The sequence below is a fragment of the Manis javanica genome, chromosome 11 (assembly GCF_040802235.1).
Source record: "Manis javanica isolate MJ-LG chromosome 11, MJ_LKY, whole genome shotgun sequence".
In the NCBI taxonomy this organism is placed as follows: domain Eukaryota; kingdom Metazoa; phylum Chordata; class Mammalia; order Pholidota; family Manidae; genus Manis; species Manis javanica.
In genome coordinates this window covers 81,620,902-81,647,625 of record NC_133166.1, presented here as the reverse complement: position 1 = coordinate 81,647,625, position 26,724 = coordinate 81,620,902, and the positions used below count along the sequence as shown (strand labels likewise).

Here is a 26,724-nt window from a genome sequence, read left to right as displayed (position 1 = left end):
CATACACTGTGGGTTTGGGAAATGTTCGAGTCAGATTTACAAATGTTAAATGGAAACATGTGTTTACTCCTGTGGCCATAGGTTCTAGGTGGAAATCTTAGGTGCTATGGTATCAGTCTTCATGAGAATTTTTTTTGTTTGCCATTTGGATAATTAAATATTAGATTTAAAAGCTGAACAGAACATTTACTACATGTAAGTGAATGGCCCTTAACTATATGAAATGTGTTCTGAGACTCTTAAAATTAAAGAAATACAAATTTCAATCATACCCTGATATAGTTTATCATCTCTAAAGTTGGTTAAAAATTAAAAATCATCACAATTATCATTAAGGCTGAGGGAAACAGGCACTTTCATACATTTCTGTGGTAATATAAATTAGAAAACTCTTACAAAGGAACATTTCAGAATATCTAATAAATACACATATGAGCTTAGCTTGAAAAACACAGAACACTTCAAGGATCTGCATGTCAGGCTTGTGCAGGGGCCATGCCAATCTCTCTATCCTTCCAATTTTAGCCTGCGGCTGCTGTTACCAGGACAGATGCATTTATCCTCATTAACAAAGCACAGGAAACCGAGACTTACAGAGTAACTTGGCCAGAGTCACACCGTTATAAAATAATCACAATTCTGGGTTTCTTCCTGTGATTTTATCAGCCCAATATGGTAAGAGTGTTATCTTGTGCTTATCAGAAGCCCTCATGAGTAGTTACATATGAATTTGACTGAAAAAAATCTTTTATTCAGTAACTGGCCCTTACTTGAAGTATTTGAAATTAACAACATGAACAGTAGTATTTAAAGAGGACTCTGGCACTCTATAAAAACATTATCTTGGTCTCCTTCACAGGTCAACTCTTCGACAGCACATAGCTTTTCAGATTAAAAGAGGCAAAAATATGATGTGTCATTCTTGATTGGATTCGGCTCTGAACAAAACCACCACGATAGACATGTCGAGGGCAAACTGGGGAACTGGAATATGGACTGAGTGGAGGCAACAGTAAGGGGTTAATATTTATTTTTGGTTATGATGACAATGGTATTATCTTTCAGTGGAGCAATTTGTATTTTCAAGGTGCACACTGAACTATGTAGTGGTAAAATGTCATAAGGGTCTTTACTTTAAAATGGCGCAAACAATATGTAGACAGGGAAAACATGGCAAATTACTGAGAACTGGGGACTCTTAGTGGGAGATACATAGGTGTTCTCAGGCCTATTATTTTTACTTCTCTGTATATTTGAATGTTTTCATACTAAACTGTAGATTAAAGAAGAGGCCCTTGGGAATCCCTGATCTAAAGGGCGGGTTCTCGGCTTGAGCCATGGGGTTGGGTTCCTGACTATGTTACGACACTTGTATCAGAGACAGAAGACAGAAGCCCCACTAGTCACCCTTGGGAGGATTAGAGATTGCTGGCATCCAGATTCAGAAAAACAGTCACTGGCTGGAATCTAGCTGGAGAATTTAATAAGGAAGAATATATGATCATGCACATAGGTTTTTAAAAAAATTGGCAGCCTTAGAAAAGCTGTCAGAACAGCAGTTTTCACTGAAAGAACAAAAAGCTGCAGGTGGTAGCATGTCAATGGGAGAGAATGAAACGATGCAGCTGCTGGGAAAACCAGTGTCAAGTGAGTCTGCTTTCCTGGAAGTCAGTGATCCAGAGCAAGGGAGAGTCCCACTGCTACATCTGGCCAGGTCACAGCTGGAGTTTTAAATTCCATGCGAGGTGCCTTGTTTTGAGTGGCACTGGGGTGGGTCCGGAGAGGATGACTGGGTCATGTTATCCTGGCCAGAGAATGTGGGGTATCATAACTTCTACAAAGACTAAAGGGAACATGGGTCATGCCAGCAAACATTTCAAGGGTTTTGTGCAGAGACTAGACTGTGTAGGCAGCTCCAGAAACATGATCCAGGTACACTTGTTAATAATAAAATGAAGAGCTCTGTAGAGGTGCCCAGGGAGGGACTGCCTTTGTTAAATGGATAGACTGAGCAATATCATTGCTCCTATTTAATGGTAGGAAGACAATGGTAAACTTCAGGCAAAGAGAAAGAAGAAAACCAATGAAAGTGCTTTGAAAGTTTGAAACGCTGCATAAGCAGGAAGCATGCGTCACTACTGGCTAGTACTAGCATTTCAGTAGCCCAACTTCCATGAACCAGTGATAAAATTTATTGTCCCATTGGACGCTTGCCTGGGCTTTGCACCATTCAAGGACTGTGTTGTCTGTGTGTCAGGAAGACAAATAATTATGTTGATAGGTTATCGGGTTTCCAATTCCAAAGCTACATAGCCTCCTGGCAACACAAAAAAGGATTTTTTTTTTGTTTCATCTTGTTTTTGAGTCAGTGAAACATTTTGTGGCTTAAAATTCAAAGTGTCAATAAGGGACTTCTATGGAAAATCTCCCCCCCCCTCCCAGTTTCTGTCCTCCAGCCACCCAGTTCCACTCCTCAGAAGCAAGTCATGTTCATCAGTATCTTGCCTGTTGATTTATGCACATCTTACTTTTTATGCCATTTCTCAGTGTGAGGGTATAGGAAACAAGGGTTTCCCCACCCTCTGGCTGTGTGACGTCCTGTAGGATGATTTCTACTACACAGGACTGATTGGAGGGAGGCCATTCCCAAGGGATAAGGAACAAGGTTTCCTTGAAACAGCAAACATCTGCTGACACCTAACTTCACTATTCTGTACCTCACTGGCCAGGCAGTTCAATGTCTTGCCAAAAACTTTGCAAAGAACAAGAGATAACACCCTGTATGGGAGAATATGGCTGTTTCTTCTCTGACCAACCCTCATACCATTGCATCTTTGCTCCTGTCCAGAGAGCTGGATGGATGGTGTGATGGAGTGCACCACTGCCAGTCGCCGGGGACACATCTGATGGTGGGAAGTAACTCGTGCTTATTCATACTTACTCCGGCCTGTCCACAGGCTCTTCATTTGTGTGTGTGTGTGTGTTATTTTCCAACTTAAATTATAAGTTCCTTAAAAGGAGGGTCCTAATACCTAAACCTCATAGCCCCAGATTCAGGGAGTTCAGCTCCCATTTTCTCATACTGGTAACTCAAGACTGGACTTCTCCTGCATATTTTGCAAGTATGTGTCTGAGTAGCTCCCACGGGCGTTTGCTTGTCAGCATGAGCTATTGTTCTCATCCTCATTAAGGTACACATTTTTCTAGAGAGACAAGAATTCCATGTATGAGACAGAGGGAGCGCCTAATAAAGTGCTGAATGGAGGTGAGTTTGAGGGGGACATGGTGGAGAGAAGGTTGCTCATCCCGGTTTTCCCTAAAGATTACATTTTATCCTACTTCTAAATTTTCTAATTTAAACTTGATTCTTAAGGCTTCAGTTTATAGGTTTATTAATAGAAACCAGTTCTGTGCTTCCTCCTCTTCTCGGGTAATCTTCTACACTCTGTTGGGTGATACCCACCTCATGCCTAAAATCTCCCCCAGTCTGAGTAACTGCCCCCAAATAGGACCTTCTGGACAGGGCTTTCCTTCAGAGGAGACACAGCAGTTCTGCCGAATCTGTCGTACTTCTGCTACTTGGGGGGGTGGCCCTTGGACACATTCAGGAAGCTGTAATACCACCAGGCCCAGGAGCTAGCAAGCTCCTGACTGGCCTCCCAGGAGCTTTGACCGCCAGGGGCCAGGGATGAGCGGAGCACAGGGCCGTAAAGGCCTGCAGGATTTCCCAAGGTAACCTGAGGCCTGGACGTGACAAAGCCTTGTTTTACATACTTGATTCTTTTAAAGCCTCAGCCTGGCTTTTCCTAATTACAGCATTTCTCTCCATTCCTGGCACTAAAGGAATTGTGCTGATTTGTTGGCCTTTACATTCCCTGTTGGGAATGTAAAGAGTAGGATGGAAGAGTAGGAGTCAGTCTGACCCACATCTATGGGTTTCTATTATAACAAGAATCAGTTATTTTTAAAATAGCAAAATCAGGCTATAGCCTTGCATCCAAAAAAAAATCTACCCAAGATTATCCATTTAAAAAAGTTATCTGAACTCCACATGATTTTGAACCAGTAAATAACATTATGAGTAGATTTTTATAGTGAAGAAACTGGCCTGTTTAGGAGAGGTTTTCAGGTAAAGCTTAGGAACATGCTGTAGGTAAACTAGTAAGCTACAAGGACAAATAATTACCTCCAAGGATCCAGCTCAGTACAGAAAAGATTGCACCATGAAGGATGGTAGAGTCAGCCACTTGTCCCCTCACGACAAAGAGAAGCAATGTTTGGCATGCTTACGATCATTTCTTACAAACACTGCTGCTGGTAGAAAAAAATCAGGCAGCATCCAGTAGATCTCTTTGCAAGTAGATCTCTTTGCAAGTTTCATTTGAAATGGTGGCATTTGGTCGGTCATGTGGAGGTGTCTGTCAAAAGCTGGACTTCTCAGTGTAGGGCATTTGCCCTTGGCACCTTTGCTCTCCAGGATATGGTTGCAGGAATGAAGTGGAAAGGAAAGCCACTGGCCAGTTAGCTGGCTAACCGTTCAACAAAGCTGCTGATGGGACACCACTAGTGTGCTAAGGCCACACTGGGTCCAGGTTTGGACCTCGGAAATGAGTCCATGCTAACCAAAAGCAAATAGACTAACAGGCATACACATAGAGAAATGAGAGTTCAAAATGAACTAGAGTTTAGTCTCACCAGAGCACTATTTGAGAAACCAAATGAAAGTTGTTAACTCTGACAAAATTGCTCACTTACACAATGTGAGCAAAAGGAAGTAAACGATGCTAAAAATTAATGTCATCAAACTTTGGAAACCTGCTGCTGTTTTATCTACAATACCTCTGCCAAGGAGCCAGCTTACTTGGGTGGGTGAATTAAAGCTTCTTGGCCTCCTTTCCCTGAAAGACTGGTGAGGCGAGGGTATATCATGTGTACGAGAAGTTCTCCAAGTATGGTCTGGGGACTGCTGGAGTCTCTGAGATTCTTACTGGGGTGTCTGTGAGATCAAAATTATTTTCATGATAATACTAAGAAGTTATCTATCTTTTGTACTTTTCTTCTCTCTCAAGTGGAGGTTTCCAGAGGCTCTATGACATGTGATAATGTCATTGCCCTGATGGCTATGGGAAGGTGTGACTGCGTAATGTTGTTTAAAAATTTCTCCATTTTAATTTCTGGTATGATAAAAATCAGTAGATATAATCCACATTTAAAAAAGATCTTTAGGACTCTCAATATTTAAGAGTATAAAAGGTCCTAAGAGCAAAAAATTTAAGAACCACTGAAGTAGACCATTGTTCTCAATCACTGTACCAGAACATTAGCAAATACTGGAATGTTATTCTTTTTGACGGGATTTTGGAGACACCCTGGTACTTTTGATGAAGACTTCTTAATGAGATTTAGGAAGCATTCCACCTCACTAGGCACATGCTATTCAGATCACCTTAAAAGCTCTGAATAATTGTGGTTGGGGCATGTATCCTCCCCACTAATGCATAGCTATAGGTGCCCCAAATCTTTTTAGTGAATATGTTAATTTGAAAAAAAAAGGGAAGGAAACATTTTTGTCTGTCCTTTGACAATTATCTAAAATGGGATTGTAGTTAGTGAACACACTGAGAGGAAGTACGTTACTATTTTTGGAGTTCCTGATAACTGAATTGAAACCCAAGAATCATAGCCTACCAGGAATATAGGGGAATCAAGTAAGTTTTTCTGGTTTGGGGGAGTGTGTGTGTGTGTGTGTGTGTGTGTGTGTGTGTGTGTGCATGCAAGAAGTGAAGTCATTTAGGCACCAGGCCATTTGTTAGAGGTTTCTGAGTCCATTCTTCAGGCGAGGTCAGCAGGAGGCTGGTCCTCACGAAGTTGGTCCCTTGTCCCTTTAGGCAGGATCTCAGGATTCCGTGAGGCCACTGCTTCCTAAGGAATGGAAGGAGCCCTTTCCGCATGAGCCCTCCTGAAGCTGGACATGGAGCATCTATAAGCCAGAGTTTTCTTTTGTCTCCCTCACACTGCTGACCCATGGACCAAGGCAGAGCTGGACGTATACATTCTCCAGCCAAAGTAACCAAACTACACTAGGAGCATTTCGTTTGGATTTGATTGACCAAAGATTAGGTGAACATCTGATATACGCAGACACCAACAGAGGTAACGTGAGGAGGCCAAGACAAGGCACAATTCTGTCCTCAAGGGTTGCAACTACTAATTACTTGCCACATTCCGGCTATTGTGTCACAGTGCTCTGTCACCCCGCAGCATGAACTGGCAGAGACAAGGGCAGAGGGTGCCCCCCATCTCACGCCTTTATTCTGAATAGGCAGAATTCATGAGGGGCCTCCAGGAGCCATCCCCAGCCTCCTGCCCTGAAGAGCTGAAATAATTTTCATAGAAAGTGTGTCTTAGAAAAATGTTATCTATTATTATACAATTAAGAGTCTTTAGCAAAATAAAATGAATGATACTCATCATGTTACATTTTAATCAATAAATCTTTACAATCACCTGAATTAAATCATTTGGCTTTAGAAGGGAGAAGATAGTGGCAAGAGTTAGAATTCTAGCAACGCTTGGGACGGCAAAAGTGAGTCACCTTTTTGGAAATAGGAGAAAATTTTGAGAGAGCAATGGCATCAGACGCCGACTAGGTGACGTGGTTTTCTCCTTGAGAGTCTGGAAGGTGATGACTCCAACAACTTACTGCCTCACTGCCTTGCCTAATAGGCTCCTTTCTGGGCGAGGAAGACAGCTGTGTCTCCTGCAGGGTTTTGTAGGCATCTGTCAGGAGTCCATGGAAGACGGCCATCCTGGGGCCCAGAATGGGCAGTCGGTAGTGAACGCTGTCGGGACAGTGTCAGAATAAGCACAAGGGACACTTAGATTCTATTTTTAAAGAAGCCTGAAATATACAAAGGTCACCAAAGACTTCTCCAACTTTATACGACAGATTTAAAGTCACATAAGAATTCCTTTTAATAGTACCATCTCATCCCCCAAAACATTTAAGCTTTTACAAATCTTGTGAAAGGCGCCAGAAGGGAGTACCCAGAAATTAGGAGTTGGTGACAATTAAATTAAAGATGAAGATGATGTGCATCTGGAGCAGTATTGTGAGTCAAAGGGAAAAGAGGATTCAATTCTCAGGAGACCCTTCAGGGAGACATATATGGTTCTGCTCTTCAAGCAAACAAACATGATCTTACAAAAGATTTACAGTAGGGAAAAGTACTTGCATTTCAACAGGAAGCTTAATATTATGAAATAATTCATTTTAGGGCTCCTTAAGATCCTTACCATCCTGACTTCTTTGAATATCTTATTTACAAAAAGTTGGCTGACATTCAACTTTTCCAGAAGACACATTGCTTGAAGGAGAGTAAATCAGCATATGAAATACATTTTCCCATTGGAAGTCCCTGAATGACTAAGAACTGGATCCCTGAATTATCTGGGACCAGCTCCTCACTCCACCTTAATGAAAGCTAACAGATGTCATAATAATCAAAATCTAGGTTCCAGATCAGTCTCATCACCGTAGGAAGAGGAAACAGAGGTCCAAGGGTCAGAAGCACTGATGGACTGAGGACCAGACTCCAGGTCTCATTCGTTCTCACCCTGTGCTCTTTGTACCAGATCACTCCAGCGTGCCAAGTCGCAGGTCCAAGCCAGGCGATTAGCATCTGTGCCCATGTTTATGACAACAAGAGCCTATTGGTGTCATGGAACTCTGGACTCACAGCCAGAGTAAAGGTAAATCTAGAATAAATCCCCATATCATTTAAAGAAATAGACTCTTTCCATTTACTTAGTTTTTGCTAATAGTTACTAAAAACATGTAAAATTTGGTTGAATTGAGAAAAACATTATAAATCACTGTTGTGATCGACAAAGTGGTTAGACAGTCATTGGCAGTAGTGTTCACTGGGATGATTCAGCCTTTTGGGATTCGTGGCATGTCCACAGGCAACACAGCTCAGGTGGGTGGCAGCTTCAGCACCAAGCTGCCAGTACTGCAGCAGGGACGTGTCTAAGCTGTGCAAACCAGCCGGCCGGGGGCAGTGTCAGCAGTTTTTCTGGGTTGATCGAAGGTGAAGGTGGCTTGTACTGTGTCTGGCTCTCAGGGGTGGGTGGAAGGGAGGTGCAAAACACTTCTCTGGTTTTATAGGGGGAAACACAGAGGCCCAGAGAGCCCAAGCAGCTTGGCCAATCCCGTACAGCACGAGGACGATCTGAACCCAGATGGCTTTGCTCTCAGCCAGTGCTTTCCCCGTAGCTTCAGAGTGTGCCCACGAGCGCAAAGCTCGGCCCAGAAAGGTTGCAACTGGAACTGACAGAACCAGCAGGCTGCAGCCCCGGCCCACTCCAGAGGCTTCCCCTGGAGTCCCACCTCCAAGGCTGCTATCCTTGGGGGGCCTCTGGGCAAGAACCAGGTCTGCCAAGAGCACAACGTGCTGAACTTGGTGCACCAAGTCTAGCTCTTATATTGGTAATGGAAACATGCTCCCAGGGTTAAAAAACCGATGGAAGACATCTTACCAAATTGTCCTGTAGAATCAGAAAATAAACATTCTTGCTGAGATAAGGACATGTAATTGTGTGTGTGTGTGTGTGTGTGTGTGTGTGTGTGTGTGTGTGTGTGTTTCATTCCTTTGCAAGGCTAGCCTGAAAAAAAATCCAGATTGAAGGGAAACTTAGAATGAGCAGGTGGCAGGCATAGGAAACACGTGCCTGTCACCCAGTGTTCTCCCGACTTCCAGAGAGGGAGGTGGTTTCAGGCCAGAGAGCAGCTGAAGGGCCAGAATTCACTGGGTGGGTGATCGCAGCTCTTGGTCTTCAGTCCACTTTGGCTGACTGAGAGCCCCACAGAGGCCAGCGTTTCTGGATCCATAAGAAGCGATTCGCTGGGACTAGCAGCCTTTCACTCCACTGAGTGGCTGTCTCCCACCTTCAGCGGTTACGTGAGTCTCTGGTCCTCCCTTTTGGCACCCCTTAAAGATGCCCTTCTACCCCCAAATTGTTCTTCCTGATGGCTTATTAGTTGTGTTCTGGCTCTAGCTCTCCTGCCATCTCCCAGGAGAGAGCCAAGACTTTCCGATTTGCACAAAGTGAAGAAAAAAACCTTGATTTTTCTCAGTGTGTTAAATGAAAGAACTGAAGCTGGAGCTAGAACCACTAGCCTTTTCCTGTTATCAGCAAGCGAACGTAAGACTGGCACTGGGCAACTGCCGGCAGAGGGCGGAGTGTAGGGAGCCTGTGGGATGGGAGTGCCAGGGCCTAGTGAGGCCGTTCCAGGGCTGGGGGCATGCAGTTCCCTTCCCCCTTCACGGGCACCTCGGGACTGCCTGAGAAAGGAGCTATCTACTTGGTACTCCATCTCCACGGAAATTCTTCGGCAAGTGGATCATGGGGCTCTTCAGAAAGAGTGGGGCAGAGCTACGCGGCACACGAGGACCTGGGAAGGCACCTGAGATGAGGTCTGGAGAGGGGACAGGCAGGGCTGCGGGGCCAGCAGGGCAGCAGGCCAATCAAAGCAGGTCAATCCCAGTATGTGAAGAGAATGGGGATTTGTTCAGAAAATTCAGAAATTCTCTGAGGGATTAGACTTTTCATTCTGCTCCCCTGGGGGTAGGATGTCTCCCTCTACACGAACTTAGAGAGCAAGCGCACCTGTTAGGACGTCACCATGGTAAGGTCTGGGCACAGGCCAGGCCGCTGGTGGATGAAGACTTCTCATTCTGATCAGAAGAAGCAAGAAAACCCCGCCTTAGTTATTTGGCTAAGACATGGTGGAAAGGCATGCATCCATATATTTTAAAACACAGGTGGCCTCTTGTTAGCTTGGTACTCAGACCACTTTAGAGCAGCGTGAGATAACCAATCCAGACCACTCGTTCTCAAGTTCTTTTTAGTGGTACTTTCATGGATTTCCATAAAACATTCATTTAAAAAAGTGTCTGATTTCATTGTCAGAATATGTGTGGCCTGAAAACAAAAGACATCAAGGAAAGAATCCCCTAATTTCCAGGAAAAAAATAGTTAGAACTATTCCCGACCAGTAAACCTACCCTTCAAGTACAAGACTGAGAATATTTTGATTAGAACCCCCCAGTCTTAGAGAAAATGTCTCGGCTGCGTCCCATTTCCCCTGGTGGCTGTAGAAGGCTGCACAAATAAATGACCCTCAAGCAAAATGTATATGAGCCCAAACCATTTCAACATTAATTTAAATTGCTTAATTTCTAAAGATTGACAAATCTTGATGGGCTAAGTCTCTGCACTCATTTCTTGGTGTCTACCGCCACAGAGATTTTCTAACATTATTTTTACTTTGCTACTGAACATAAGGCAAATCCAGCCAGTTAATTTTATTCAATTGCCATTGAGGACTTACTGGAACTAAGAAAAAGAAAAGTCCCTTTTATTATCCATTTTGGGCAAACAGGAAGGTGGTACTTGTAAGACTGAATAGTTTAAGATCTGTCTATACTATTATTCAACAAATACATACCTATCCACTCATATTTCCTCTTTCTCTTTCCTCTCTCCCTTCCTTCCTTCTTTCCTTCATTCCTCCCACTCAACAAACATTATTTAATTCCTACCGTTCCATTAAAGTTGTTATAAAACCATAACATCACTTTTAAAAGCCCTATTATTTCAATGAGGACAATTCCACCTGCCTACGTATGTGGTGAGACTTAAGAACTATGAGGTTATTTTTTACAAGGTACAAACAGAACCAGCACCTTACTTTATAGTCACGTTAGTTAAATCTCAGACAGAAGGGGTATGTTTTCCTTCATTACACTGACAAAAAAATGAACAAGCTAATGATACTTCTAGTTGGTGGTAACATGAATTTCGGATTGGTTCAACCCTTGGTCTTAGCTTAGAAGGAGTGAGTTATTTGTTTAAAACAAAACCAGCTAATGACCCTGGAACTTTATTTAAAATATGAAACTTACAAGATAAATAAATTGGGGAAACAAATTTTAAAATTCTCTTTCATAGAAGAATGAACTTTTGCTCAGAAATCCTGAACTTTAGTTTTCCATTTAAAGTCTACAAAGAATACTTATTAGAATCACTTGTATTATGATCTGATAGGAACTCTTTAAAAGTATAGAGTGAATGTAGGTAACGGTTATTAGTTCTGGAGCCTGTAGTGCTCAAATACCCATTTTCTCCATGACTCTGTCTACCTGGGTCAGGTGCTCAGTACATGGTTTCCATGCATCTGGGTCTACATCTCAGCTTGGAACAAATTTCATAAAAGGAACTAAAACATCTACTGTTATCTAACATAAGCTTACAAAAAGACCTATTTATTTTCCCCCATTATTGCTCTCTATGTGAGAGGAAAATAATGAAGATCACATATAACTTTTTTGATTCATCATATGGAAGTGTGACTTGTATGTCTACATTCCAACCATCTGGGGCAAGGCAAGTGTGTCTACATCGCTCGCTGCCTTATCCAGGGTGAGTCCATGTTTTGAGTTTCTTAATAAAGAAAAAACTGAGTTCTTCTTCCCTTTTGGATCACTAACTACAGAAAAAAAACTTCTGAAATCAAAACTCTGCTTGGATTTTATTTCTGAGATAGTTGATCTTGATAAGACGGCAGCCCCCAAAATGACAACTTCCCAAACTGATGACAGGAATGGTCACCAAAAAAGTAGCAGAGGATGGCCTGGATTTGGGACGGATTATGTGTAATCTCCCATACCCTCCAAATTAAATATGCCACCTACATGGAGAAAGTATTTAACTCTGCCTGAGTCAGCAGAGAAATCTCCTGTCCAATGCCTTGTACTGTTCTTGTAAAGGTGGAAAGGAAGATCATACTTTTTGCAGTTGCAATATTTCTTCAAGCAAAGGTGGAAACAACTTTCTTGGTCTAACACTGGTTTAACCAGAAAATGAAGCCATTCAAGAAGCCCATTCTTGAAGCATTCCCTAAACATTCTACTTACTGTGTTTGTTAGTCCACTAGCCTGTGTCCCCCAATTAATATAATCAGAATTAAAATCATGTCTCGATTGAAATCTTTGACTTACCTATGACTCATAAAATTCTCAAGAGGTAGTTTCAGATTGTTGGCGATTACCACAGTTCTTGGTTGTACCTGAGGAAGAAAGTCTCATTAGAACATTGCCCCAAACTGCATTCCAATTTAAATAAGTATGTGCCACCTTAGCAAACCAAGCTGTATTTTTAGTATTGGTCATTCATACATTTTTGTGTGTGTCATCTGAATGAATGAAAGGGGTCAGTCACCCTGCCCCCAAGTCCCAGGGTCTTTGTTCTTCCCTGGTTATCAGATTTTGAAGTTAGATATCTAAACCTTCTGATTCTCATTGTTCAGCTCCCCCCAGCAGCACCCCTCAGGCCTGAGAGAACGGAGGCTCTCACAGATGCCACGGACTCCTCGGCTGCCCCTGTGCTCTCCCTGCTCCCCAGGCTTCCTCTTCCAGAAGACTCACAAGCCTTTTATTGTGTTTATTTTGCTTAATGTCTGGTTTCCCTGACAGACTTACAGCTGCGCCAGAACAGACCATGTCTTCATTTTGTATTTCCAGGTCCTAACACAGGGCCTGTTTAAGAAATATTTGTTGATCAAACGAATGAACCAATGAAACCACTTTGAAGCACACTTAAAAGTTTGAAGAATGCCCTTCAGACAGGGCTAAATACAATAATAGTATTGCTGATGAAAAGATATTCTTTTCCTGAACTTTTAGCAAATCATATTTTCACTAGGAATCATTTTTTTCATTATTTTTCAAGTGATATCATAGCCATAACAATAAATTGCATAGACTTTTGATACCAGTTCACTTATGTGTGCATTAGAGGATGCCTCCCTACCCTATACCCACCTTAATGTCCTACTTTAAGGGGCTTGGAAGTGTTAATTAGGGACAATGCAGATAAGAGTACAAAATACATATTTAAAGGGGAAGATGAATTGTTTGGAGCAGAAAATGTGATGAAAGATGATTTACATAAAACTAAGGCAGATCTCCCTGGCAATGCACTACCATGATTTTCAGTAGGTTTTCTTCCACTCTAAAAACTGAGCTCCTGGCCCAGGGTTACTTACGAGTATGAGTAGTTACACAAACCAGGTCACATTTAGGACTTTTTAAAAATGATTTTTTCAGTATTTTTCTAATGCTAATTTTTAAAACAATTAAAATAATTTACATACCATAAAATTCATCTTAGTGTGTAATTCAGTGATTTTTTTTGAATATTCACAAAGTTGTACAACAATCATCACTATCTAATTCCAGAAGACTTTCATCTCCTCAGGAACTCTGTACTCATTAGCAGTTAGTCACTTCTTGTTCCCTCCTCCCCCGAGTCCCTGGCAGCCACTATCTCTGTGAATTTTCCTATTCTGGACATTTCATATACATGCAAATCAGTATAATATGTGGCCTTTTCTGTCTGGTTTCCTATACTTAGCAAAATGTCTTCGAGGTTTATCCAGTTGTAGCATGTAGCATTACTTCCTTTTCAAAGCTGAATAATATTCCACCATGAGAATTAAAATACATTTTCTTCATGCATTTCTCAATTGATGGACCTTTGGGTTTATACTTTTTTGGCTGTTATGAATACTGCTGCTATGAAATTCTTGTACAAGTCTGTGTGTGGACCTAGTCTTCAATTCTCTTGGGAATATATCTAAGAATGGAGTTAGTGGGTCACATGGTGATACTATGTTTACATTTTTGAGGAACTGCCAAACTGTTTTCAAAAGCAGCTGCACTGTTATACATTCCCACCACCAATGGATGGGGGCTCTAATTCCTCCATATCCTCACCAACACTTGCTATTATCCATCCTTTTTATTATAACCATCTTAGTGAGCATAAAATAGTAACTCACTATGGTTTCATTTGCATTTCCCAAATGACTAATGCTGTTGTGCACCTTTTCATGTGTTTATTGGCCATCTGTATATCTTTGGAGAAATAGCTGTTCAAATTTTTTATCCATTTTTGAAATTGGGGTTTTTATCTTTCTATCATTGAGTTAGAAAATTTCTTTATATATTTTAGACTCTAGTCCCTTATCTGATATATAATTTGCAAATATTTTTTCCCATTCTGTGGGTTGCCTTTTTATGTTTTTGATGGTGTTCTTTGCAGCAAAAAAAGTTTTTAGATGATGAAAGTTTTTTGATGAAGTCCAATTTATTTAGTCTTTCTTTTGTAGTTGTACTTCTAGTGTCATAAGAAAACACTGCCTTACTCAAGATTACAAAAGATTTATACCTGTTTTCCTCTAAGAGTTTTATGGTTCAAGCTCTTACATTTAGATCTTTGATGCATTTTGGATTGTTCATCGTAGATGAGAGGGAGAAGTACAATTTTATTCTTTTGTATGTGAATATATGGTTGTCTCAGCATCATTTATTGGAAAGACTATTCTTTCCCTATTAAATTGCCTTGACACCCTTGTCAAAAATCAGTTGTTCATAAAAGTAAGGGTTTATTTCTCTCAATTCTATTCCATTGATCTTTTTGTCTCTCCTATGCCAGAACCACAAAGTCCTGATTACTGTAGCTTTGTAGTAAATTTTGAAATCAGGATGTGTGAACCCTCCAACTTTGTTCTTTTTCAAGACTCTTTGGCTATTCTGCATCTCTTGCATTTCCATATGAACTTTAAAATATGCTTGTCAATTTCTTCAAAAATATTATTTGGGATTTAGAGAGGGACTTCACTGAATGTGTAGATCAATTCGGGAGTATTGCTGTCTTAACAAAATTAAGTCTTCTAATCCATGAATATAGGGTTCTTACCATTTATTTCAGTCTTTTTTTGATGTATAAATATTGCATTTGTTTTGTTCAATCTTTTCCTAATTTTTTTGATGTTACTGTAAATGGAATTGCTTTAATTTCCTTTTCAACTGTTCCTTGCTAGCACATAGAAATAAACTTGATTTTTGTATATTGATTGCATATCCTGTAACTCTGTTGCACTCATTTATTAGCTCTAATAGTTTTCTTGCAGATCCCTCGGGACTTTCTGTGAATATGATCATGTCATAGTTTTAGATATAAAAGATATAGGTTTTATATCTGAAAAAAGATACAGTTTTATATCTTCCTTACTAACTGGATGACTTTTCTTTCTTTTTCTTGCCTTAATTGCCCTGACTAAAATGTACAACGTTGAACAGAAGTGTCAAGAGTGCACATCCCAATCTTGTTCCTGATCTTAGGGAGAGAAAAAATCTAGTCTTTCACCACTGAGTATGATGTTAGCTGTGAGTTTTTCCTAGATACTCTTCACAAGCTTGAGGAAGTTTCTTCCATGTTAGGGAGTCTTTATATATCTTGTCTAGCATCTACCCTCAGCCCACTGCTGATAAAGGGGTGGGGGACTTCAGTGAGTCCAGCCATGCTCAGAACCGCTTTACCCCACGAGCAGGACGCTGAGGAGCTACGGCTCATAATGAGGCCAAGGCATTCACGCTTCATTCTAACTTTCTGGGGTCCCCCTCCAGGCTCTGCGCTGGTTCTGACGGCAGGCGGGACCTCTGGGTTTGAGGCCCTTCCTTTTGGAATCTACTACAAACAGCCAACCACAGCGTGTGGCTCCACCCCAGCCAGGACTAGGCAAGGACAAAGGTCAGAGAAGAGGTCTTGAGAAAACAGCTGCTGAAGTCCCAGGCGAGTCAGCCGGCCAAGGCCTGGGGCCAGTGCTCCTAAGTGTGGATGCAAGTGAATCCAGGAATAGGATCAGGAAAAATCCCAGTGCCAGGTTCCAAGATTCCAGCTGATCCTAATATTGAACACGGATCCTAGTGACACAGAACAGGAGTGCAGAGTAAAACATCGAGGGACGCCTTCGCCCGTAGGGTCAGTTAAATTTCCCAACCCCACACAAAAGGTTCACTAAACTGCTGCTCTGCCCACAGCCTAGTGGCTGGAAGCGTTTTCATCAGAATTCACCAGAGGAGGCTCCCCGTTTCCTTCCACTCCATGCCCTTCCTCCCTGAGTCACAGGAGAATCAGAGGATATCGGAGGCGCTTCCCCAGCCCGGCCCTAAACCTACCTGCTCAGCCAATCTAATCTCCAACCCAAGCCTGATCTCCCCCTAACAGACCCGGACCCTAATCCTTAAACTGGCCGGGTCCTGACCCCGACCTGTGCAGCAGCCCTCCCCACCCAGGCCTTTCTTTAGCAGCCCTGACAGACGGCGGGGTGTGGCCTTGTCACCTCCACATGCCCTGCCTGCCTTCTTTCTTTTCCTGATTCCCCGTTTCCCACCTTTTGGCACCGCTGGGTGCAGGCACCCACTGCTAAGTGGAGATCACTGCAGGTTTCTCCTGGAGAGGCTGAATGAACAGGTGCGGCAAAGATCAACTGCTCTTTCATGGTTTTTAGGGTGCTGGGTGCACATGCTGTGCTAGGGAGACGTTAAGGAGCATGAAGTTCCGTGGCCTTCCGAGCCCCGTAGGAGGGCAGTTACTTCGGGAGCCCAGAGCAAAGTGGCCCTGTCATTTCTTCCTCTCTGGCTCTCCCACCTCAATTTGTCTCTTGGTTTGTTAAAAGTGTGTTTGGGGGTAGTTATCCTATTGTGTCAGATGACAGGCCTCCCAGGGCCCACAGCCCTTGTTTGCAGTCCTTACAGGGCCCTGTAGTTGCCTATCCCCACTGGGCTTTGGTGGGGAGGGTAGTGCCATGCCCAGGGGATGCCTGTGCCCACCTGCCACCCCATCCTACCATCGTTGTTTCCCCACATGTGGAGCACAGCTGCTTGGTTCTCACTGGTGGGGGATCATTCTGGCTCCTCCTGGCCTGAGGGGGGGGAGACAGAGAGGACTGAGGGAGTGGCAGCACTTTTGGGACGTGGTGGGGTAAGGGAGTCATTCCTCCCATTAAAGAACTGGGCTGTCTGGTCTCGGCTCCATCCCAGGGGCACACTGAGTCTAGGCTCGGCTGCAGCTGGTAGATTTAGAAAGGGTGTGGGCAGGATGGGGTGAGCCACCGACAAAGTGGTGGCCTTCGGCCCCTGTGTACCATGGCACAGGTTTAAGACAGCTGGCAGAGGGGCTGGGGGCCAAATCCAGCGAGGCTCCACCATAGGCACCAGCTGAGGACTTCCTATGGCCTGAGAAAAGTGAGCAGAAGACTTTCCTGCAAATCTCCTCTCACTGGCGCCCTTGAAACACTATCCTCTCCAGGCACACCTTAGCTTGGTGGAACAGCAGCTCGCAAGCACATGCTGTCCACACCACTGGGCCCTCTGCACTCCTGAGAGCCACAGGTTAGGCCATTGGCAGCACGTGAGCTGGTGGTGTTTGAGTCCTGAGCCCCGTCCCTCCTCTGGGGACCAGAGGCTGTCCCAGAAAAGGCACCCTCTGCTCACTGTAACCACTGCTTCCTCAGACTTCACCACTGCCAAAGGTAGGAAAGGAAGAGCTTCGTCGTATTATACCTGCAACATGAGGCTCTCATTGGCATCTCCAGTGAGAGTTTGATTGGGGAACAAATGGGACTTGAGGCTAATAATCTGTCTGGGAATTCTCTCTTATGCCACCTCATGCCACCTCAGAGCCATGCGGGTGCTCACAGAAACTATGTAACATGGGCAGAGGAGGGCCCCAGGGGCAAACAGACAGTGACCACAAATTCGCTTCCTCCGCACACTGGCTCCGCTTGTTGACCCATCCCTACAGATGTGCTCACCTGTGCCTGACCAAGCCTGCTTCCCTGGGAGGCCTGGGAGATGGGAGAGGAGGAATGATCTATGCAGCATGGGTGAGGGAGGGTGGTGACTGGGGTGTCCTGCTCAGGGGACCTTTGCAGGATTGTCCTGCAAGTAGCTTCGTCCTGTGAGAGGCACACAGCACTTGGGTGAGGCATTCTTGGGGGTTTGAGGACTGAAAATGTTAGACAAAGTTGGATTTTTTTACAAATATTTAAAACACATTTCAATTCTCTAGGCCATTTTAAACAAATCAACTGAGTATTACAAAGTTGTGGGTTGGTATGTAGAAGACTGAATGAGAATGACTGGATTCATTCATTCAACCACAAACACTTATTGTGGGGCCATCACGAGTTGTGATGGGGTCACAAAGATGATTAAGACAAAGTTCCTGGCCCTGAGGGGACCAGGGAAGAGTACAGATTCATCTGCCCATTCCTTAGGTCCTTGGGGGCACAGAGATAAATAAGACACAGCTTCTGACCTCAAGCTGCCCACCCACCACCCAGTAGACTGCATATGATGATGTCTGACAGTGTGGAAGGCACTAGCATAGAACTATGTCACGGCCACAGGGAAGCTGAAAGGGGTCACTGAGCTCACCCAGTGGAGATGGGGTGCAGGGGGAAAGGTCTGAGGTTAGCAGAGCAGGCAATGCTTGTGGAGGTGCTGAACAAGCGGGGGGCATTCCAACCAAGGAAACGACATGAATGGCCTTGTGATCTGCTTTGGGAAACTTCAGCAAACTTGGAACGCTGTCAGGGATAATGAAGAGAGGCCATGTCAGGGAGTAAGAAGAGAGGCCAGAGAGGAAGTGCCATGTGCGCCCACTCCCAGTCAGAGCCATTCGCCTTCTACCAGACATTCCCCAATCCCCTGGGGGTGGTGTCTCCCAGGGCTCAGCTCCTCCCTCCATCCTTCATCCTGAGATGACAACACCCCTCTGAACCTGTGACTCAAGGGTGGCTGCACTAGATGTCATAGAAGCAACAGTGAAATTTCTGGACCTGCAGAAAAGAGGTAGACTATGTTCCACGGGGCATCAGGGAAGACGTCTAGAGGTGGCAGTTGCACTTGGTCTGAGAGGATGAGGAAGACCCGGACAGGTCGGGGTGGCAGTGAGGGAATCCTGGGGTTGGGTTTGTTTTTAGTGGAGTTTTAAGCAGATGGTTGCTTTCCTGCAGTTGGTTCCTTTGCCTTTTCCAGACACCAGTTTTCTATGTGAGCATACTGCCAGGTCCCATAGGATTGGAGTCACGGCGTTTGTTGCAGACCAAGCAACAAACATGTGTGAGATCAAGGTTTGCCAGGTTAATGACAAGTGTACCTGTGACTCTGGAGTCCCACAACCATGATGACTGTCATTCCCGGGGACCTGAAGGATGAAATGTTTTCTATATCTAATCTTTCTGGGCCCGGTTAATTCCTCATCCTTCAAGACATGCCTTGTGTGCTACTTTCTCAGAAAATCTTTCCCCTGACCCTCTTACTCTCCTGCATACCCCTAAGCTGAGCTGCCTGCCTCTCTGATTCCACCATAGACCTGATACAGCCTTCATTGCATTTTGCACTGCAAGTCTTTCCTTTTTAAGTGTGTTTGTTTCCTTCTCTGGCTGGGTGGCCTTTAAAAACATGTCTCATGCATCTTTGTGTTCCTAGGACCTATTGAAGAACCTGACAGACAGGAGGCATCCAACACATGCTGGCTGAGTGAATGAATTATTGTAAGCATTGTAAACTATCCATTTTAAACTATAAATACCGATATAATGGACATACATATATATTAGAAATACCTAAGACACAAGACACAATGTATGCAAAGATCACTATTGTTACACTATCTTCAGGGGAGCATTACCAGACATCAGTGTGCAATAGATTCCTTCTGCACAGTGAGCTGGGGAAAAGCCCTGGCTGGGAGCAAACTGCTAGGTTCCAGACCTGACACTGTGAGCCACTTGAGTGACTTTGGTCAATGACATAAACTCTCTGGGCTTCCCATCCCCTGCTGCTGCTGGTCTCTGTCGCCAAAAAGACAGAGGCAGGCTGTGCTCCTGCTCCTGCTTTACATGTAACCTGAAAACCAGCCTTTGAGGTGTGACTTCAGGCACCTCTGCCAGCATATGGCATGTGAGACTCACTGCCAGCCACCCCATTCCTCATCTTCTGGGGAGGACGATGAGGCCATGGGTGTGCACAGGGGCTTACACAACACAGGGGGCGGCCATGCTGGGCAACTCCTGCCTGGACAATCTACAAGGAAGCTGATGCAAACAGCTGGGGATCCCATGTTCTGGAGGCCTCGGCTTCCTCCCTCCTGCCTTGCTTTCTTTCTAGCCCCCAAACCAAGGGCTTTTCCTGCTTACTGCCTTGTCACTCCTGGTTTCTGTAAGGCCAGCTCAGCAGCGGTAGCAGGAATGGAGTAACTTGGCCAGCGGTTTGGAGCACAGACCCCTGGTTGCATCATCTGTAGCGTCGGAGCCACCAAGGAAAGATGCTCTGACATGTTAATGGGGTTCTCATTTCCCAAGCAGCTGTCCCCAGGAGAGCAGGTGGCAGTTGTGACAGGAGAGTGAGAACAACCTTTTGCAGCCTGGCCAAGTTATGATGAAGAATTCAGCCAGGCAGCCTGTCCTTCAGATTTCAGAGCTGGACACATACTAATATTTGAGGTTATTATCTGCTGAGGCTCCTAAGATCTGGCTCATGGCCCAAGTCCTTGGCCTTCAAGAATCTTTGGTAAAGAAACAAAAGAGAAATGTTTCTCTCTCCCCTTATGCCTCTCTTACACACACACACACCTTCCATGTAACAAAAACTGAAAATGTAAACACCAGATGGTCATTTTAAAAATAGCCTCACAAACGTGATTTGAGGAGCACTGACAAATCTGACTCCATCCTTCTTGCCCACCACACCTCTATTCTCTTTCTCGTTTCCACTTCTGCCCTGGGAGAGACCCCATAGGTTACCTAGTTCAACTCTTTAATGAATCCACTGAGGACACTGTGGCCCAGAAAGCATAGGAGATTTGTCCAATACCATACCTAGTTACTTTCAGTCAACCATAAAGTTCTCTGGATAAGGGTCAGAGGAAGACTGACTACCTTTCCTTGGGGGGAGAGTAGACTCTCAGGACCCACAGGAGGGCTTAATGACCCCTACATCTCTTAGAATCCAGAGAGTGGTAGTCAGAGAACTATTTTCAATATTCCTAAAACCCTATGATAATCACACATTTTCCTGCTACCTGAAAATACCAGCCACCTCAGTTAAAGAATAACACTGAATATATAAGAGTTTATAAATACTTTTACTGTTCACTAGAAAAAATATCAAATATGCACAAAACAATCAACAGCCAGGCACCTACCATCAGGACGTATTACCACCATTATTTCAGGTCAGTGGCACCCATTGTCACTTTCATTTAAAAACTGTATCTGTAGTTACATGGGTTAGATAAAAACGAACAGGAAAAGGACTCAGGAGTGTACAGGATAGCTTCTGCGGTAGTTACGAGCTTTCAAAAATTGAGTCAAAAATAATGAAGAGATAAATAATAATATGGAAATAATAAAATGAGTTCTTGATGCTGAGAAAATTGGCAGTCACCCTCCTATACACTTCCCAGCTACATCTCTGCTGCTGCACAATTTCTTTAGCCAGGGCTTTTCATCACAGGCTCACTAAAAGCAAATAAATAATGCTCTGATCTTGACTCTGACTCATTAGGCTGGAACAAACCCAGATCAAAGAGAGGGAGAGGGTGGGGGCAGGGATGGACAGCGGAGCAGGGGGTGCATCTCATACTCTGTTAGTAATTGAGGAGCTCCAGCAAGGAGGCACAGTGGCCGCAGACTCCAGCCACAGTCCTCAGACGGTCCACGCACAGCGGCTCTGCCCTGCTGTGGAGCGCTGAGGAAGTGCCCTTGTGGCGTCAATTATCCAACTATTATGTTGCACTTTTCTGCTTTACAGCATCCTGAGGATCATGAGTCAATGCCTATAAAGGGCAGGTAATGTGGTGCCTAATAAGGAGGCTGCTCCACAGATGTTTAAAATGGGGAAATGCTTAGGCTCCATTTCCTCATTTTGTTTTCTATTCTCCTCTCTGTTTCCTTGATTGACTTTTTTGCCACTGTACCTTCTGGGTTTCTCAGCCTCTGCCCTCTTGCCGTTTGTCTCCCTTTCCCGGTTTTCTGAGCCTCTGTTTCATCTGTCTCTCTGTTCATTAGGGAATAGTGTTCCACACACACAGACACCTGCTCCTACCACAGGCTGCGGGGGAGGAATGCCACTCGGAGTGTGGAGATCAGTGTTCCGTATCTGCCCTTTGACCTATGACGGTGAAGAGGACGAGAGCCAGGTGGCAGGACCTTTGCTCTTATGCTCAGAGGCCAGGACCTCTGTTTAGCCACAGGGCTGCCAGCAGCCTCGTGGCAGGTCCCTGACTCAGAGGATGAAGGGACGGACTGTCCACTGTGCATTCCACTCTGCAGAGAGACCTCAAAGTTTCTTACCAGAAAGGAGAAGCTGCTGCCGGTCTCCCGTTTACCTCACAGCATACGTGTGCTGAACTTCATGCATGTAGCCAACTCTGGGGGCAAGATTCCGATCTGGGAAGATCTGTGTGACAGGCAGGGACCCAAGCTGAGGTCCCAGCAGACTAGGGATCTCGGGTTGCCTATGAAGGATGGCGGAATGTGCCTCCTCCAAACATGCAAGAGGTTCATGTGGGGTTAAAGGCCCTTTAAAAAATCAGGTGCAGGAAGGGCTCTTTGACCCTCTCCATTTTCTTCCTAAAACCAGGTAATAAAACTCCATATGCAAGATGTCCTCTTTATAACAGAATGAAAGTAACTGGCTCATCAGCAAGGACGAGAAGCTGAAGCTCAGAGGATTCTGTGCAAACAGACCTTGCCGAAACAGCTCTTATCTTCCCTTAGCCTCCCCAGCTATTTTAGTTACTTTTCTATAGTTGACTCCGTTCAACCTAGCAACAAAAATTCAGGCTTGGCCACTTCTTGGCTTACTGACAGCAAAGGGAACATTGTGCCTCCACTACATCTGCTGGCCTTCCCAGTCTGCAAGGGCACCTCTCTTCCCCCGCCCCCCACGACAGCGTTTGGACGAAGGGACGGTACCTGAGTTCTCTCTTGCAGGAGTGATGGCTGCCTGGCCTGGGCTCACTCAGCCTATCGGCCTAGCCCAAGGTGCTCTTGCTCTTGGCTGCCATCTAGTGGCCTCCCATGACTATTGCAGCCATGAAATTCTAAGCCCTGCTGAAGGTGGGCCTCTCACCTGGGCACGTCCTTACCAATGCTTTCCTTCCTCATCTCCCGCCCAGCTAGGCTGTTGCCGAGAGTCTCTGTGCCTCAGACGGCAGGGTGCGGTGAGACCCAGGGGACCCTGGGATGAGGAGGCAGGCGCTTGGCGACAGGGGAGACTTCAAAGAGACTGAGTGACCGGAAGGCTTCCTGCTGGTTCTGCAGCGACGGCCGAGCCCATCCTATCTTGTCTGAGGTCCCCTGTGCATGTCTGCAGTGTGAATGCTCACTGGCACGCTTATCTCCTTGCCTGTCTGGGGGGTTGGGGGCTAATGTAACTGTCAAGCACAGCCCCGATCCTGACCCTCCTGTGCCGGAATTGCTTCCGCGCTGCCCGGGGCCTTTCCAGCCCTCTGTGCTCCTGCTGGGCCCTCCCATCTCCTGGGTCCCCTTCCCCTACGCCGTGCTCCTGCCGGCCTGACGCCGGGATGCTCCTGAAGCACGGCCTGCGCACTTGGGCCCGGGGTCTTTGCTCCCCAGCTCTTCTTTCCACCTGTGGAGATAGCATCTTCGGGAACAAATGCAGATGCCCGTCCTCTGGAATTTCCCCCTTGCTCTGGCCTCTCCTACCCAGTCTGCAGGTGGTCTTCCCTCCCACCTCCTCCGCCCAACACTTTGCCCTCTTTCCCATACTTATCCCTGGCTGTATGCCTGTCTCAAACCGCCCTGTTTGTGTAGGTGGCCCCTGACCTACTCATCTCTCTGTCTGTATCACACCAAATAAAAAAAGCCCTGAAAGCTTTCTCAAAGGACGTGAGGGCTGGTCAGGGCTGAGGCTCACCGTGACAGCTCTCGCACGGTGGGACTCTGTGCCCAGGCCTTAGGAACACTGCGTGTCAGCGAGCAGGAGCCCCGTGGGTGCCGGGCTATCCTTCAGGTGCACAGACACTCTTGCCCCCCGAGTTCACTCTCACACGCCCCTTCCCAGGGAGACACGGACTTCACAAGCACTGCTGGCACTGGGGACCCTGCCTCGCACAGTGTGAGAGAGTGTCACCCAGCAGCCCGTCATGGTTGATTTTCTGTGAGGTGCAGGGGACATGGAGATGCTTTGGATGTGAAATTCCGTGGGTGCAGGGGGCTGGAGGCGGGAGACACCAGGGTTCGCGGTGGTGTGCGAGAGGCTTAGAGGCCCCAGGGAGGAGGGCTGGTCCTGAGCGCGGTCTGAGCAGAGCTCCCGGCAGCTCCGAGGGCAGCCCCCCGTGTGAGCTCCTGTTTGGTCTCCCTGTTTGATGATTACAGCCTCTGCTTTCACTCTTTGTGGACGTGGATGGGGCCCTAGGGCTGGGTGGGTGGCGGCGCTCACTGATTGGCTCAGCAGACGTCTGCTGGAGACTGGCTGTGCTCCAGCTGGGCGCATGAAGGCGACAGGAATCACCCTTGTGGTCACATGCCGTGTCATCCTAGAATAGCTACTCATTTCTCTTCGATTAAAGGAAAAAACAAAACTGAGTACCTTCGATGAGACATCTGGAACTTGAAACAAAACCGGCAAATTCACGTCCTTCTCTGACGAAACCAGGCTCGTGGCAGAGGCTTGGGGAGATCTGAGTGATCAAAACAAGAGGAAATTAGAACCATTGCCCCTGGTTCGAAGAGCCAGGCCCGCGGTTGTTTGGGGGGAACCCCAGATCCAGCTGTCCCCCGCAATCCTGGGGCCTGGCCATTCTGGGGCCTCCAAAAGATGGTCCTGCCCTCTCTGGTCCTGCTCTGGCTCCTCTGCCTTTTTTGTTTTAAACTAGCCCATGCCGGCTGTGGATTGTTGGAGATGGTGGGCAGATTAAGGCAGGGAAAGGGTTGGTAAAAGCAGATATGCATGGGCGAAATGAAAAGACCTGCACAGAACTTCGGAGCACCTGAGGAGTGCCTGTCCTTTATGTCAGGCCTGAGCTGGGACCTCATGTCCCAGTACTCCCAGTCTCCTCCCTCCACCATGCTTTTCCTCTGGAACATTCCTTGCTTCCAGACAGCAAGTGAAGCAGCCACGGTGCAGGGCTGAGACCAGTTGTCCTCACAGGGAGTGACCCGCCTCGCTGGTCGTTGGGGGTTCACTTTATTACACATGAAGGACCGAGGCGTGTGGGGTCTGGCCATCATAGACCGCCCTGTGTGCAGCCCGTGTGCGCTCCAGGCCAGCCAGAAATGGAAACTCAGAAACTCTTGCCAAGAGCAGCTCTCTTTTCTAATGAGAAAAGCCTTCATTGTCTATTGTTCATTTATAACAAAGGCATGTGGAAGGAGTTTGGCGCTCATAAGGCATTTATTGTTTCATTTCTTCCCACCATTTCCCGGGTCCCAGGAGAGCTGGCGAGGAGGGTGTGACCCAGCTCCTGTACTGCCTTTGTGATATGTAAACAGCCTGCCTTGGACCTGACACCTAAATGCTGACCAGGGAGGCCTGAGGCCACGTTTGAACGGCTTCAGCGCACAGTACTCTGGCCTAAACAGGAGGGGGTGCTCAAGCCTGGCGGGGGCGGGGCTTCCGCAGGCAGGCCGCCCTGGGATTCCTCCTCACGCAACTGGGTCTGTTCAGGCACTGACCTTCCGGGCCAGGTCTCACCTCCTCCAGCCCTGCAGGTGTTTCCCGAGCCCATGATTGCAGGTATTCTGAGTCCATTTCACTAAATGCTCCTTTCTCTTTTTCAGACTGTTCTGCGTAAGAGCTGCTTGTCCCGTGCAAGGTATTACTTAAAGCACATTTAGAACTTTCTTACCGCGTCTCAGAAAAGGGTTTTGCCAACAATAAACGGCTTGGAACCCAGTGCTTTGGCTGGATGAGGATTTTCCAATCCTCCAGAACTGTAAATAAACACATTACCCTTTCAGAGGGCTCTGCCTCCCTATCTTGTCCTCCCGAAAGCTCAGGGCATCGCACAGGTACGGTTCTGTCAGTGTCTTAACCTTCATGGGAGGTAGGCAAGTGCCATTTCTCCAACAAGGGCTGAGACTGATTCCCAAATCCTCCCAGGACAGGAACGAACTGAACTTCACTGACCACTCAGGTAAGAGCTGCTTGCGACCAGCTGGAGTTTGGCGGACTGAAAGAAATCTGCTCCTTCCCTTCCCAGCCGACTGCCAATGGGCTGCTGTTCTGACACTCCAGGACCCACTGTGACAGTGGGTAGGTTCTGGGGATGCCCGGTTATGTCAGGGTCTGCCCTTTTCAAGCCTCTGTCCTATTCCCCCTCTCACCCCTGCCAAAGACTGTATATCGGGGAACAGGGAGCTGGAGATGAGAGAACCACGCACAATGATGCCTTGTTTCTGGCTTCAGGGGCATGGGCGTGGGATGGGACTGTGGGATGTCACTCTATTTAGATGTCAAACAATAACCATTTCACATAAAAACACAGATTTCTGGTACTGTTAGAAAAACCAGCATTTCTGGCTGCTGGAGGCACATACCTGCAGACAATGTTGACTGGCTGGAGGGCACTCTGTCCCCATTAGTCAGGAAGGTGACCTCTCCTTCACCTGACACCCCACTTAGCCAGCTCTGCTCATTTATGTCACCCACCTGACTGTCATCAGCAGGTGAGTCTGGGCCCCTCCCCCAACTCAGGGGGGACAAACTATCATCCCCCAGTGGATCCTTGAAGTGCTAACAGCTCTTAATAAGAACTACATCACCTGTGTTACTATTTCAT

The 26,724-nt window shown here is 45.9% G+C and overlaps 1 protein-coding gene and 1 pseudogene across 1 annotated transcript; both read right to left on the bottom strand.

The window, feature by feature from the left end:
- Positions 1 to 445: 445 nt before the first annotated feature.
- LOC118971612 (U6 spliceosomal RNA) lies at positions 446 to 543 on the bottom strand (annotated as a pseudogene).
- A 5,928-nt stretch (positions 544 to 6,471) lies between these two features.
- C11H1orf105 (chromosome 11 C1orf105 homolog) lies at positions 6,472 to 25,984 on the bottom strand. The gene is made up of 4 exons (XM_073217729.1): positions 25,896 to 25,984; positions 24,534 to 24,624; positions 12,063 to 12,130; positions 6,472 to 6,842 (listed from the first exon to the last, which is right to left on the bottom strand). The coding sequence occupies exons 1-4, from the start codon at positions 25,982 to 25,984 to the stop codon at positions 6,647 to 6,649; spliced, it is 444 nt and encodes a 147-aa protein (XP_073073830.1). The 3' UTR covers positions 6,472 to 6,646.
- Positions 25,985 to 26,724: the final 740 nt, after the last annotated feature.